Genomic DNA, 13,765 nt, shown 5'->3' on the forward strand with positions numbered 1-13,765 from the left:
GAGCTAACTTCTCCTGGGTCATGCAGCCCACCAGAAGAGAGGCCAGATTTGAACCCCAACTCTCTGCCTCCAAAATCTGCTTTAATATTTTCCGGCCCCTCCACTGCCACTGAGTGAGCATGGAAGAGGGAGCTCTTGGAGAATGAGGACCCAGAGAAAAGAAAAGAAGGATTGCCATTCAAACAGCTGCTTCGGTGCTTGGGATGGGGCTGCAGTCAAGGATAGAGGGCAGGAACCTGTCCAGCAGCATAAACAAAACCAGTCTGGCCCTTTCACCCCCCAAGATGGGTTAAGTGAAATGTATATAGGTCTGTGCCCATGGTGTCACAGATAAAGGTGGTGCTTGGTTGGTGACTTGAGGCCAAAGAAAGCTGTGGCCCCTTAGCAGAGGGCTTAGTGCCTGGGGATGCCCACAGTGCATAGAGGGACTTGTAGGCAGAGCACTCACTGGCCTGGGGAAATGGAAGATGTCTTGGTACCTAATAGCAACGCTGGCATCGTAAGCCAAGGCTGCACTTTATTCCACTAAGACTGTGTCTGCTGGGTCTGGGGAAAGTGGCAACATCCAACTTTTTTTTTTAAGATTTTTTTTTTTTATGTGGCCATTGTAAAGTCCTTTTTTAATTTGTTACAATATTCCTTCTGTTTTATGTTTTGGGGTGGGTTTTTTTGGCCTCGAGGCATGTGGAGTCTTAGCTCCCTGGCCAGGGATTGAACCTGCAGTCTCCCTGCATTAGAAGGTGAAATCTTAACCACCAGACTGCTAGGGAAATCCCAACGTCCAACTTCTGACTTGAAGATAAAGACTTCTCTTACTTAGTTTATAATGAATTGGGCTTCCCTGGTGGCTCAGATGATAAGGAATCAGCCTGCAATGCAGGTGACTCGCAGGAAACCCAGGTTTGATCCCTGGGTGGGGAAGATCCAGTGAAGAAGAGAATGGCAACCCACTCCAATATTCTTGCCTAGGAAATCCCACGGGCAGAGGAACCTGGCGGGCTTCGGTCCATGGGGTCGCAAAGAGTCGCACACAAATGAGCGACTTTTCTCCATCTCTCCTTAGGCTGTATGTCAGTTACATTCATGGGGCGCCCTGCTCCTAAAACAAGAATGTCTTTTACCCTGCTGTAAATGAGAATGTTTCTTCCTGTTTGGTTCTGGTTGCCCGGTCTCTGATAAATAAATCCTTCACCACTTGAGACTGCTGCCTCTGCTCTCCACACAATGCAGACTTTAAAAACCATTTTAAATGAAAAGATGACCTCACGTGATGTGAATGCCCAAAATGATAACCGCATCTCCACATCTCCCTCCCAAATATGCATTTGGTGTGCAGTGTGGACCACATTTCTCCTGCTGGGACGAGTGTGTCCTTGCACTATGGAGTCCTGGATCAGATATTAGCAACACCGCCCCTTTACACCCCATCAGAGTGGCTGAGTGTTTCCCACGGCTCCTGTGATGAACAGAAATTGCCTGTCCAGGAAAGTGTTTCCTTGGGAACAAGAGTTCACTGGCTCCCTTGGGGCTCACTGGGGAGTCTTTAATGGTGAGCATGAAAGTGGAACCTGCTCCAGGCAGGGCCAGAGACCAGTGTTAGGGATGTTTTGGCATCGGATAGGAGGTGGGAGTGTCCAGTCTTCTACTGAGACTTACCAACCGCAGGTCCAGGGAGGGGACAAAGGACCCGAAGGGCCTGTGGAGGTGTGTGCAGAACCCAGGCCTCAAAGCAAGACTGGAGTCCAGGTTCCAACCCTTGCTGACCTCCAGCAAGATCAGTCACTCTGCCTCTTGGGCTCTGATTCCTCATCCCTGCTGTGGGGTGTCACATAGTTCTGGGAAGCAAGGGATTAAATAAACACATGGAAAGTCTTCAGAATGATGCCTGGTACTAGTCAGCTTCCAGGGACACTGGCCAGCCCTGAGAACACCACCATTCCCAGCTTCTGTCCTGCCAGCCTGCGATTTTTTGGGAGGAAGGAGGGTGGTTGGTTTCCTTTGGTGTCTCCTGTATGTGGGCAAGGGAGGTACCTTTCGTTAAACCCTGGTTTCCACCTCAGACAGATCATGATCCGAGCACTTATGCGCTGAGTTTATCTTCATAGTGATCCTGCAAGGTAGTATTATAATACTACCATGTTGATAGTATTGCATCTCCCCATTCTGCAGACAGGGACACTGAGGCACAGACAGCCGGGCGAGCCACCCCAAGTCCCGTTAAGAGGCAGAGCCAGGATTCAGCTGAGACGGTGCTGATTCCAAAGGGGTGCTTCCAGCCCCTCTGCTTCCCTGTCCCCCCACCCACCCCCCACCAGTCCTGTCTGAGCCACCCTGAGCCCTGACAAAGCCTTCCATCTGGGACACACGCCTGCCGCCCTGATCTTGACGTGGTGGTGGGGGGGTCCAGGCTGTGCACTTGGGTTTTTCTGCAGCACCTCCAGCTACTGCAGAAAGCCCGAAGGTCGGCCCCCGCGGTGCCTGCCGGGCCCCCCTCTGCTTTATTTACGGCTCTCTCCCTCCATCAGCTGGGGGCCGAGGGTCCTCCTTGGGACCCCCCCTCCTGTTTGTCCCATGGCTGCTGAGTCACTCCCAGCTGTGCTTTTCTCTGTGGTTTATAAACCGTTTAAATGTTTTGCCCTTTTCTGTTGCCCAGTCTGTACCTCTGTGCTATGGTGTTTCTCTTCTTTTCTTTTTAATTTATTTTTTTTATTGAAGGATAGCTGCTTTGCAGAATTTTGTTGTTTTCTGCCAAACCTCAACATGAATCAGCTATATAAATATATATATATATATATATATATACACACATACATACATATATCCCCTCCCTTTTGAACCTCTGTCTTCTTTTCTTTGAATCAGAGACGACAGTCCTCTCCCAGAATTAAAGGCTTGCCTTTTGTCTTCTTCGAAGCCACACTCCAGGCCCCTTCATCCCACTGGGCCTTCCTGTAAGTGGGCAGCCAACAGGCTTGGATTCCCTCTTTCCCCAATCTTGCCTTTTAGTTAATTACCCTGGACAAACCTAGGACAAAAGTAGCTACTCTTTACTGATGTTTCAAAGGAGGTTATCAGGATAGAAGAGAAAAGAGATGTAAAGAGTTTTGGTTTTTTTTTTTCCAAAGAAGGTGATTCTTGAGGTGCAGATGATGAGGCTGTTGGATGGACAATTGGTCTTAAAAGAGCTTCTGCTTTTACTTGTTGGTTTGGCCGGTGAGATACCCACTCTTAGACTACCTAAATCTTAGGTATTCGTGTTTTGGAATCTCTATTCTATCTTCTAATACACACTTGTAGCACACAGTCTCACTATTTTGACAGTAAAAGAAGAGTTTAATAAACGGCTTTTGAAATTCTGCAGCCATGAATAACTTGTTTAATTTACCATCGACTAACTCCTCAGCAAATATTGTGCCCCCTTGAGCAGTCAAGCAGAGCAAGCAGATCTGCTATAGACTGTGAAGGCAGTGGGTGTTGTTACATCACGTTGAACAGTTAATGAGCTTGACATAATGCTGCATTTGATAGCGTCTGCTTAAACAGCGGGGCTTCCTGGTGGCTCAGTGGTAAAGAACTCACCTGCCAATTCAGGAGACGGGGATTCCATCCCTGGTGCAGGAAGATCCCTGGAGAAGGAAATGGCAACCCACTCCGGAATTCTTGCCTGGGAAATCTCTTGGATAGAGGAGCCTGGAGGGCTGCAGTCCATGAGGTTGCAAAAAGCCAGACATGACTTAGTGACTAAAGAACAACGACTGAAACATTAATTGATTTATATTTATGGCTGTTATTTTTTGGTAAGGAAGCAGATGAACTTTATTTTGAAGATGTCTTATTCCCACATGCCCTTGAAAGGCTCAGAGGTCAAGCCCCTGTGTCTTAAGGGCTGATGGTAAAATAGTCAAAGGAGACATCCCTCGTCCATCCTTTGACCCTTCAGTTTCCAGCCAGGAACTTAGGCCCCCGACTTACTATTTCTTTAGAAACAGGAGAGGTGAGAAAGCACTTTTCTCTGCCATTTTTCTCTTACACACGTTTATAAAAGAAGTGAGTGAGCGACAGATTCCCAAGAGACAACGCCAAGGTTTGAAGAGATGATAAATATAATTTTGGCTGTTTAGGAAAGTCTGTGTATTTTATACAAAATCTGTGGGATTGCTCTCTCTCTGGGAGGAGGTTGACAGTGAATATCTATTTTCAAACAACTCTGTGTTTATATTGAAACATATGTTAGATTGTTTAAATCAAAAATCCATGTTTTTCCCTATTCCCAAGTCATATATGAAATTTTTTTTCAAGTAGTAATCCTTTAGTTACAATATGTATACTAAAACCATATGGTTTTCTCAAACAGCTCTTTGTATTTTTAAAAATGCATATTAATGAAATGTTGGGGGCAGCAAAAGTTGATTGAGAACAGTTTGAATATGTGGCCCCCAAAAAGCAAAGACTTTACATTGCGATGAACTACAAGCTGTTAATACATTTCAAATGTGTTGCTAGAGTGAAAAAATGCTAATTTTCCAGAACGTATTCAGAAAAGGCTGACCTTTCTCACGATGCTATCGTAGGGATAGATTCACAGACATATCCACTGCATACAGCCAATGTGGAAACAAAGATTTATGAGCTGGGCCGTTTATCTGGGGAGCTTGTGGACAGGATTTAGAGAAAGCAAATTTATAATTGATTTTTACGTTTCATCAATTCCCTGAAGAGTTGGCAGAGTTCCTTTAATCATTTTATCATATCTGTTGGTATTTACTCATAGTGTAACAAAAGGTCATCTCTTTGGTAACAAGCCCAAGGTGGTATCTGGGAACTGGGGAGGAAAGACCTGCCTCTTACCTGTTTTCAAAACTTCTAAAACCTGCTTAAAGCATCTTAGCTTCTCCTGGTCACAGTCTGATTGTTGGTATTTGCATGCTTCTCTCTCTAAGGGAGCCATCAGTCATCCTGAAGTATTGTAATGTAGAGGTTAGAATGATGTGCCTGGATGTTTCTCTGAATTTAATAAAACCTAAAAGCCGCATCGCTAGACCCCCAGTGGGATCAAGAGAGCTGTGTGGACACCCAGTCAAATGAGATCTTGTTGACTCAGTTGCAGCCTCATTCTGCTCCCAGGAGGACTCGCACTCACTCATGGTTGCAGCGTTTTCATCTGAAAACTCTGCTTAACCCAACTGGCGTTGCAACTCAGGGGCAACACGTGGATTTCCGTTACAATGCATTTGCCTAAATACTGGAAATGGGTGATCTGGTTTGAGACATAGCCAACTTTTTTTTCTGAACTTCCTCATTTTGAGTGGGTTAATTCTGTTCTAGGAAAAGTTTTGACAGAATGGCTTTCTGCGTGCCAGCCCCGTGTTATGTTAGAAATAACGGTGTTTACTTCCATTCTCTACTTTTTCCATAAACTTTTCGACGTTCATTTCCTAAATCTGACTTTTATTATTCGACTTGACCTAGCCAACATAAATGGTACTAAGTCATTATTGCCAGCTACATAATGGCGCTTTCTGTCTCACAAAAGAGGAAAATTAAGTCTTCCCAGCCCCAAAACACAAAGTTGACCTGGCTGCTCTTCTAAGGAAGACAGAAATGAAGGAAACTGACTTGAACTCTGCCCCTTTCGGGAATTCTTTGCATTCCCGAAAGGACTTGGATCAGCCTCTAGATCTGCCTGGTCATCACCAAGGATCATCATCTTAGGCCAGTTCCTTAGATGCGGAGCTTGGGCTAAGCATACTTGGGCAGGTGATTCATGAAGGGTACATTCTCGAGGGAGAGGATGCCGGAGACCGCAGGGGAGAGATTAAGGAAGCTTGTGGCCTTAGCTGGGCTTCCCAGGTGGCACTAGTCGTAAAGGGTCCACCTGCCAATGGAGGAGACATAAGAGACGTGGGTTTGATCCCTGGATCGGGAAAATGCCCTGAAGGAGAGCATGGCAACCCACTCCAGTATTCTCGCCTGGAGAATCCCCTGGACAGAGGAGCCTGGCGGGCTGCAGTCCATGGGGTCACAGAGAGTCGGACACGACTGAGCCACTGAGTGTGCATGCATGTGACCTTAGCTGGAACCTTGCTTCAGTCTGACCCCATCCATGCTAAGTCCCGGGCATGACCAGCATCACAGAATCGGTCCCTCTTTGAGGCCAGGGGGCTGACCTCTGGAGTTCTTTGTCAGTCCATCAGGCCGTGGGCTACCTGAGGGGGTGGGAGGGAAGGGTTTGAGGCAGCTCCAGTTTCGGCCAAGGGCAGTTCTCTGGAGAAGGGGGTGGTGGTGCTGGGGGACAAGAGCGGCCAATGCCCCCAGCCCAGAGGGATGGGCACACAGCCTGCTAAAGGAACTCTGCGTGGGGTTTTCCAGGTGGCACTAGTGGTAAAGAATCCACCTGCCAGTGCAGGAGACACAAGGGATGCTGGTTCAATCCCTGGGTCGGGGAGATCCCCTAGAGAAGGGATGACTACCCACTGCAGTATTCTTGGGCTTTCCTGGTGGCTCAGATGGTCTAAAGAATCTGCCTGCAATGTGAGAGACCTAGGTTCAGAACTCTGGGTTGGGAAGATGCCCTGGAGGAGGAGGGCATGGCAACCCCACTCCAGTATTCTTGCCTGGAGAACCCCATGGACAGAGGGGCCTTGGCCGGCTGCAGTTGCTGGGGCCACAGAGAGTCGGACCCGGCTGTGCACACGGTGTTCTCACAGATGTTCCGTTTCCTTTCCCCACCTCCTCAGGGAGCGGGCAGATCCAGCTTTGGCAGTTCCTGCTGGAGCTTCTGTCTGACAGCTCCAATTCCAACTGCATCACCTGGGAAGGCACCAACGGGGAGTTCAAGATGACCGACCCGGACGAGGTGGCGCGGCGCTGGGGGGAGCGGAAGAGCAAGCCCAACATGAACTATGACAAGCTCAGCCGGGCCCTCCGCTACTACTACGACAAGAACATCATGACCAAAGTCCACGGGAAGCGCTACGCCTACAAGTTCGACTTCCACGGGATCGCCCAGGCCCTGCAGCCCCACCCCCCGGAGTCCTCTCTGTACAAGTACCCCTCGGACCTCCCCTACATGGGCTCCTATCACGCCCACCCGCAGAAGATGAACTTTGTCGCCCCCCACCCTCCGGCCCTCCCCGTGACGTCATCCAGTTTTTTCGCCGCCCCGAACCCATACTGGAATTCACCCACGGGAGGGATCTACCCCAGCGCTAGGCTCCCAGCCAGCCATATGCCTTCGCATCTGGGCACTTACTACTAAAGCCCCTGAGAGAGGCCTTTCCCAGCACCTGTGTAGAGACCCATCCATTACTACAAACTCTTATCCGAGACCACGAATCAGAAGTGCCTCAAGGGAAATGCGAAAGCCCGACTGGGGCAGGGGGAGAGATCCAGAGACTCTGAGTGGGAGGGACTTACTAAACCATGACTACAGAGATAAAAAGGATGCTACCTGTGTACGCAGACAGGTAATCTGTGGACCGACCTTGTAAAAGACATTGCAAGTAGAAGCGTGACGTCATAAGGACAAAGTGCCAAAGAAAACGTTCAGAAGATGTGTATAAACCTTTAGAATAGTCTTTGGGAATCCTGCTAGTGCATTAAGTGGGGATTAAACTCAAGCAATAGATACCACACAGTCTGGACCTAACATGCCATTTCTAACGTCATTGGAAGGAAAACTACCTGTATTTAAAAAGAGAAACATATCAAACACAGGAGAGAGAGGAGAGGGAGACTATGGTAGCCCATCGATGGACACTGTTAACGGAACTCATCAGCATCTGCTGTCTTGGGTGAAACCAGATTCTTAGAACAACCCGAGGCTTCCAACTCCTTGACGATAAGACGGGAACTCTGTGTCACAGGGCGGGACTGAGCATGTGTGTGGAGAGAGGGCACGTGGGTGTGGATGGAGGAGGCGGGAGAGGAAGAAACGGGGGAAGGAGGAGGGAAGGACTGGGAAGGGAGCTTCTTGAGCCATGAAGACTGGACTTGGGATGGTGTCGGTTCTTCGGAGAGCTGAGCCGAGGAGATGTGAGGCTTCGTGCGGTCAGTGTTGTACCAAATCCAGTGTTAGGAAGACGGACACAGCGTGATGGGGGCGGGGCACGGATGGTAGGAGAACGCAGAAACAAAATCATGCATCTCTTTTTGTCTTGTTTTGTTTGTTTATCAAAAGAAAAACTGTAACTGGAATTGTCTGATATTTAAAAAGAAACATTCAGGACCTCATCCTTAGGCGGGGGTGCTCTGCTCTCCACGGGGTCAGGTAAGCGCTAGCCTTCTCGGCTACCCCAGTCTGAAATCGCCTGGGTGTCGGGGGCGAGGCAGCCTCCAGTTTTCCTTTTGAGTCGCGAACGCTGTGCGTTTGTCAGAATGAAGTATGCAAGTCAGTGGTTTGTTTTTTTGTTTTTTTTTTTCCTTTTTATATAATAATTATATAACTTATGCATTTATACACTACGAGTTGATCTCGGCCAGCCAAAGATACACAACACAAGAGACAATCAATGATCTAATGTGGCCTTGAACTTTAACTCTGTATGCTTAATGTTTACAATATGAAGTTACTAGTTCTTAGAGTGCAGAATGTATGTAATAAAATGAGCTTGGCCTAGCATGGCAAATCAGATTTACACAGGAGTCTGCCTTTGCACTTTTTTATTTTAAAGTGACTCAGATTGTTTAGTAGAAACTTGTGCTGCGTGGGGGTGGGTTTGGTATTAGAGGTTTCCTTTGTCCGGGAACTCGTGCAAGGGAGTGCCAAGGACTTAGCACATTTGGCACCTGAATGGTGTGGGCCTCTCCGGGGCCTTCTTGCCAGCTCGCCCTGTCTAGAGCAGGAGGACCAAAGGTTTAGCCTGGGAGCCTCCAGACTCAGGCCCAGAGTAGAAAGAGGCCTCTGAAGCTGGGGTGGTCATTGATAAACTCCAGATCCTCATCCAGTCACAAATCACCCTTCCTTCCTGCATTAAAGCGTCTATTGCATGGTGAACACACGCTTGTTCCCGGCACAAACTGTGTTGTTGTTGGTAAATAAAGCATCACAGCAGCAGTGTCTCCCTTGAACGAGACCAGGGACGGCTTCTAAATTCACCATCTGGCTTCTCTGTCAGAGGCTCTCACTGGGTAGCCTGTGGCCTTGACCTTCCCACACCAGGATAATCTGGGTACCCTGGTCTGGGATTTTTACCAGTCCTGAGCCTGACGTGTGATCAGATACTGTTTATGTCTCTGATCTGAAGTCCATCACCCTTGACATCTTTTCTCTCCTGAGGATGGAGCCTCAGCCACGGTGAAGGTGGTTAGGTGAAGCCTTAGCCGAGGTGAAGGAGAGCCGGGATGCAGGGCCATGTGAGAGGGAGCAAGCCTCAGCAGCTCCCCAGCCCGAGTCGGTTTCTGAATTGGCCCATCTCCGAGCTGTCTGGGGGCTTATTTTGCACTCTGTAATCCTTTTGCGATGATTAAATGACGTTGCCAAACCTCTGAGCTCTGAATATTTTGGCAGTGGTCTCTAAAGCTGGTAGGATCCGATTACCAAAGCTGCAGACATTCGGCATTACTTGAATTAAAAGAAATCCAACTATCCATCAATTACGGCAGCTTGGGAAAGGCCTGCAAAGTGCCTGCGCCTCCTTGGGGAAGATAAATAAGTAAAAGCATAAAAGCTGGCAGCCGGGGGTGACCCACACTGTTTTAATGGAAAAGATCACTCATTTTTATTTTGGAATGCAAAGTTGAAGCACACCTACGTTCTGCATACAAATAGCCATTTACTCCGATAATCACTCAGTTCCCCTCTTTCAGGATCGTGTCATGAGCAAAATAATAAAAACAAGGCAGGCTTCTCATATTCAACTTTAACAGATGTTCTCATTTATGGTTCCCCCACCTCCCTCTCCCACCCACCCCCCATTCAAATTATTAGCAAACTTTATGACCAGCATGAGCAACTGGGATCATTTTAGATAACATAATAATGCTGAGTTCTCCCAAATAATTCCTCAATGATATCCTAAAATAACATTCACTCTCTGCTCCTGTAGAACTGAAATCCAAAGCAGTCTCCAGTTGGTATTCACGATGACATCAAGAGTGTCTTCCCTCTGCTGCCCCCATCTCTTGATTTGCTCTGAGGTACACACACGATTCCTACAGAATTTCCCTTCTGTTGGCAAGAGATAGGACCCTTGTTTCCTGTTTTAAATGTCAGCCTTTTGGGATTTGTGTATGATGGAATCTCTGCAGATTCCCAGATCTCAGTCAAGACTTCATTTTTGCTCCCAGTTGGATGTCCTTGCTGTGTGTCAGAAGGGTTCATGATGAAGTGATCTGTCAGGACTGGTACAGGTAGAGCGCTTTCCACTCCTTCAAAGCTCTTCAGCACTGCTGCAGCTCCTGCCACCTGGGTCCAAGGGTCTCGAGCAGCGTCCCATGGATGGACGATGCTGCAGGGACTGCTGACACCTGGGACGCGGGCAGTGATTGCAGATGGGGAGAGCATAGAGGCCCCACGGGCCACTGCACTGACCTTTAACCTGTGTTTAAGGGAAGCATCGTTTTTACCTGTCTTCCACCATGCCGCCCAAATAGAGGTTCTGAGATGACGACTCGGAGAGTGAAAAGCACTTTGGGTTACTCCAAGGTATATCACATTTCCATTCCTTCTTTTTTATCTTAACCTGGGTTTAAAAAATATTGGTGAAATGTTTTCATGTCAAATGGGGAAATGGCTATAGAAATCAAGTATTAAAAATAACTAGAAGGTCTTCATCTTAGCATAGAGCAGCAGTGCTCTAAGTGGGGTCCCAGGGGGCTGCAGGAGCCTCACCTGGAACTTGTTAGAAAAGCAAATTTTCAGGTCTCACCACAGACATGCTGAATAGGAAACTCTGGTGGTGAGGCTCAGCCATCAGGTCTCACACACCTTACAGGTGATTTGGAAGCATGTTGAAGTTTGGGAGTCACTGCAACAGAAAAAAGATAATCTGTGTCTATGTGTGGGGATGGTCAGTGTGAAATCTCAATGTCATAACTGTTTTTTTTTTTTTTTTTTTCCTGTGGCCACATGAAAAGCAGCCATCAGGGAAACCAGTTTACTCTGAAAGTGTCATTCAGAGTTATGCTCCCTCTGAACAACTCTCCTTCCTACTGTTAACTCACCCATGTGTATTAGTTATCTCCTGTGAGTAACTGCTGCTGCTACTGCTAAGTCGCTTCAGTCGTGTCCGACTCTGTGCGACCCCATAGATGGCAGCCCACCAGGCTCTGCTGTCCCTGGGATTCTCCAGGCAAGAACACTGGAGTGGGTTGCCATTGCCTTCTCCATTGTGTGAAAGTGAAAAGTGAAAGTGAAGTCGCTCAGTCGCATCCGACTTGTAGCGACCCCATGGACTGCAGCCTACCAGGCTCCTCCATCCATGGGATTTTCTAGGCAAGAGTACTGGAGTGGCTTGCCATTGCCTTCTCTGCCTGTAAGTAACAAATTACCACAAATTCAGCAGTTGGAAACAACACACGTCTATTATCTTCACAGTTTCTATGGGTCAGGCATGCAAGCATAGCCTAGCTGGGTCTTCCACTCAGGGTCTCAACAGGTTGAAATCAAGGAGTCAGCCAGGACTGTGATCTTCTCTGGGGATGGGGTCCTTTTCCAAGCTCACTGGTTGCTAGCAGAATTTAGTTCCTTGCAGTTGTAGGACTGAAGTCCTGTTTCCTTACTGGCCATCACCAGGGACCACACTTAAGTTTTAGAAACCACTTGAGGATCTTGCCACATGGCCGTCTCCACAAGGCAGTTGCTTCTTCAAGGCCAGCAGGAGAACCTCTCTCACTTCAAAGCTCTCTGGCTTTTAAGTGCTCAACTTGACTAGATCAGGCCCACCCAGGAGAATCTCCATTTTTACTAACTCGAAGTCTACTGATTAGGGGTCTTAGTTATATCTTCAAAACTCCTTTTGCAATAGATGTAACCTATCATGTTCACAGGTCCTGTTCACAGTAGAGTGGATTCTACAAGGCATGTACACCAGGAGTTGGGAATCTTAGGAGCTGTCTTAGAATTCGGCTTAAAACCATAGATATTCTGCCTATCTTCTAGCATTTTCTAAAATCCTTTGGCCAATCAAACCTCTCAAAAACACACATTGCTCAAAAGGCCAACCCCCTCTCAGCAGCACTATGTGCCTGAAGCCATGGGCACCGTGGCAGCTTCTCCCACTGGCAATACAGACTTCATGGAATAAGTCTGTAGATCTTAATCTGGCCAGTCTGAAAACATTTATGTTGAAAATGTAGGGGCATATACTAATTTTTTCATAGTATTAACATATTCTTTTGATTCTATTGAAAAAGCAGCCCAATACCATCCTGTATGGAAATCACTGTGCAAACTCTCCTAACTTATAATTTTTATCTTAATTTTATAAAATGAAATGGCTTCATCTGTTTTCTTATAAAAGATTTTGACAAATATTATGTTTTTTTAAAGCAGGTCATAATATTAATTGATTATCATTTGTGTCAGATCTTGTTGAATTAAAAGACTTACATGCAGTAAGCATGTTAAATGTAAGAACTTTATGGAAAAAGAGATAGGAATTTTTCATGACTCATGGATAGATACACATAGCATGTTGCCTGAAGAAAATAATACAAAAATGGTAGCTAGGATTTCATTAGGAGAGGACTTCATAAAACGGTTTTGAGGTTTTACAAGGTCATGACTGGTTGAGCACAGTCAAAGAGTACTGATTAAAAGATCAATACCCATCTGAAGGATAGGTCATGGGGACAGGCTCCAGGCCTCTGCCCTTGACTTTATTCATACCTTACTAAGGCGAAGAGTTGACTCATTGGAAAAGGCTCTGATGCTGGGAGGGATTGGGGGCAGGAGGAAAAGGGGACGACAGAGGATGAGATGGCTGGATGGCATCACCGACTCGATGGACGTGAGTCTGAGTGAACTCCAGGAGTTGGTGATGGACAGGGAGGCCTGGTGTGCTGTGATTCATGGGGTCACAAAGAGTCGGACACGACTGAGTGACTGAACTGACTGACTGACTGAAGGTGAAGATATAGGGGGGTACGCCAAGGACCACTCCAAATGCCATGGGCCAAAAGGAAGATAGGTCTCATGACCATTTCAGGATCCAAAAGAGCTGACTGAAGGGATCGGCCAAGTTTGACAGATTCTGTGTGCGTGTATGCTCAATCATGTCCAACTCTTTGTGACCCCATGAACTGTGGCCCACCAGGCTCCTCTGTCCATGGGATTTTCTAGGCAAGAATACTGGAGCAGGTTGCCATTTCCTCCTCCAGGGGATCTTCCTGACCCAGGGATTAAGCCCACATCTCCTGCATTGGCAGGCAGATTCTTTACCATTGGGCCACCAGGGAAGCCCTTAATAGACTTACTGGAGCTTAATGATGTTAGGAGCTGCATCATTCAAGACACCTGAGAGTTGGACTGAACAAAAGCACATGTGGAAAACATCCGGGTTTTGAAGATGATGACAATGATGTGTGGAATATACAATATTTAATGAGCAAGCGGCAAGGCAAACACTGCATTGAGCATTTCAAAATCATTGTCTCATTACCCCTTCTGGTTGTCCTCATGATAACAAAAATAAAAAAATCCTGACACTTAGATTAAGCAATTTATCCAGCTTACCCAAGGTAAGAGCGTGAACTGATGCTTGTCCCAGCACTGACTCCCAAACCTCTATTAATGATAAGATATGTTGTCCATATTGATGGACAT

General features: G+C 47.1%; 1 protein-coding gene across 10 annotated transcripts in view; it reads left to right on the plus strand.

Moving 5' to 3' along the window:
* ERG (ETS transcription factor ERG) overlaps positions 1-8,636 on the plus strand; it is a 315,894-nt gene extending 307,258 nt beyond the window's left edge. For all 10 annotated transcript variants that reach the window (XM_086402063.1, XM_086402647.1, XM_086401984.1 and 7 more), the window contains one exon: positions 6,738-8,636. In XM_086402063.1, the coding sequence (XP_086258189.1) occupies positions 6,738-7,258 (521 nt within the window). In that variant the 3' untranslated portion in view covers positions 7,259-8,636. The remainder of the gene's footprint in view (positions 1-6,737) is intronic.
* The last annotated feature ends 5,129 nt before the right edge of the window (positions 8,637-13,765 follow it).

The sequence above is a fragment of the Bos grunniens genome, chromosome 1, assembly GCF_055505025.1.
Source record: "Bos grunniens cultivar Pamir isolate PY7600 chromosome 1, Bosgru_T2T1.0, whole genome shotgun sequence".
Taxonomy (NCBI): Eukaryota; Metazoa; Chordata; class Mammalia; order Artiodactyla; family Bovidae; genus Bos; species Bos grunniens.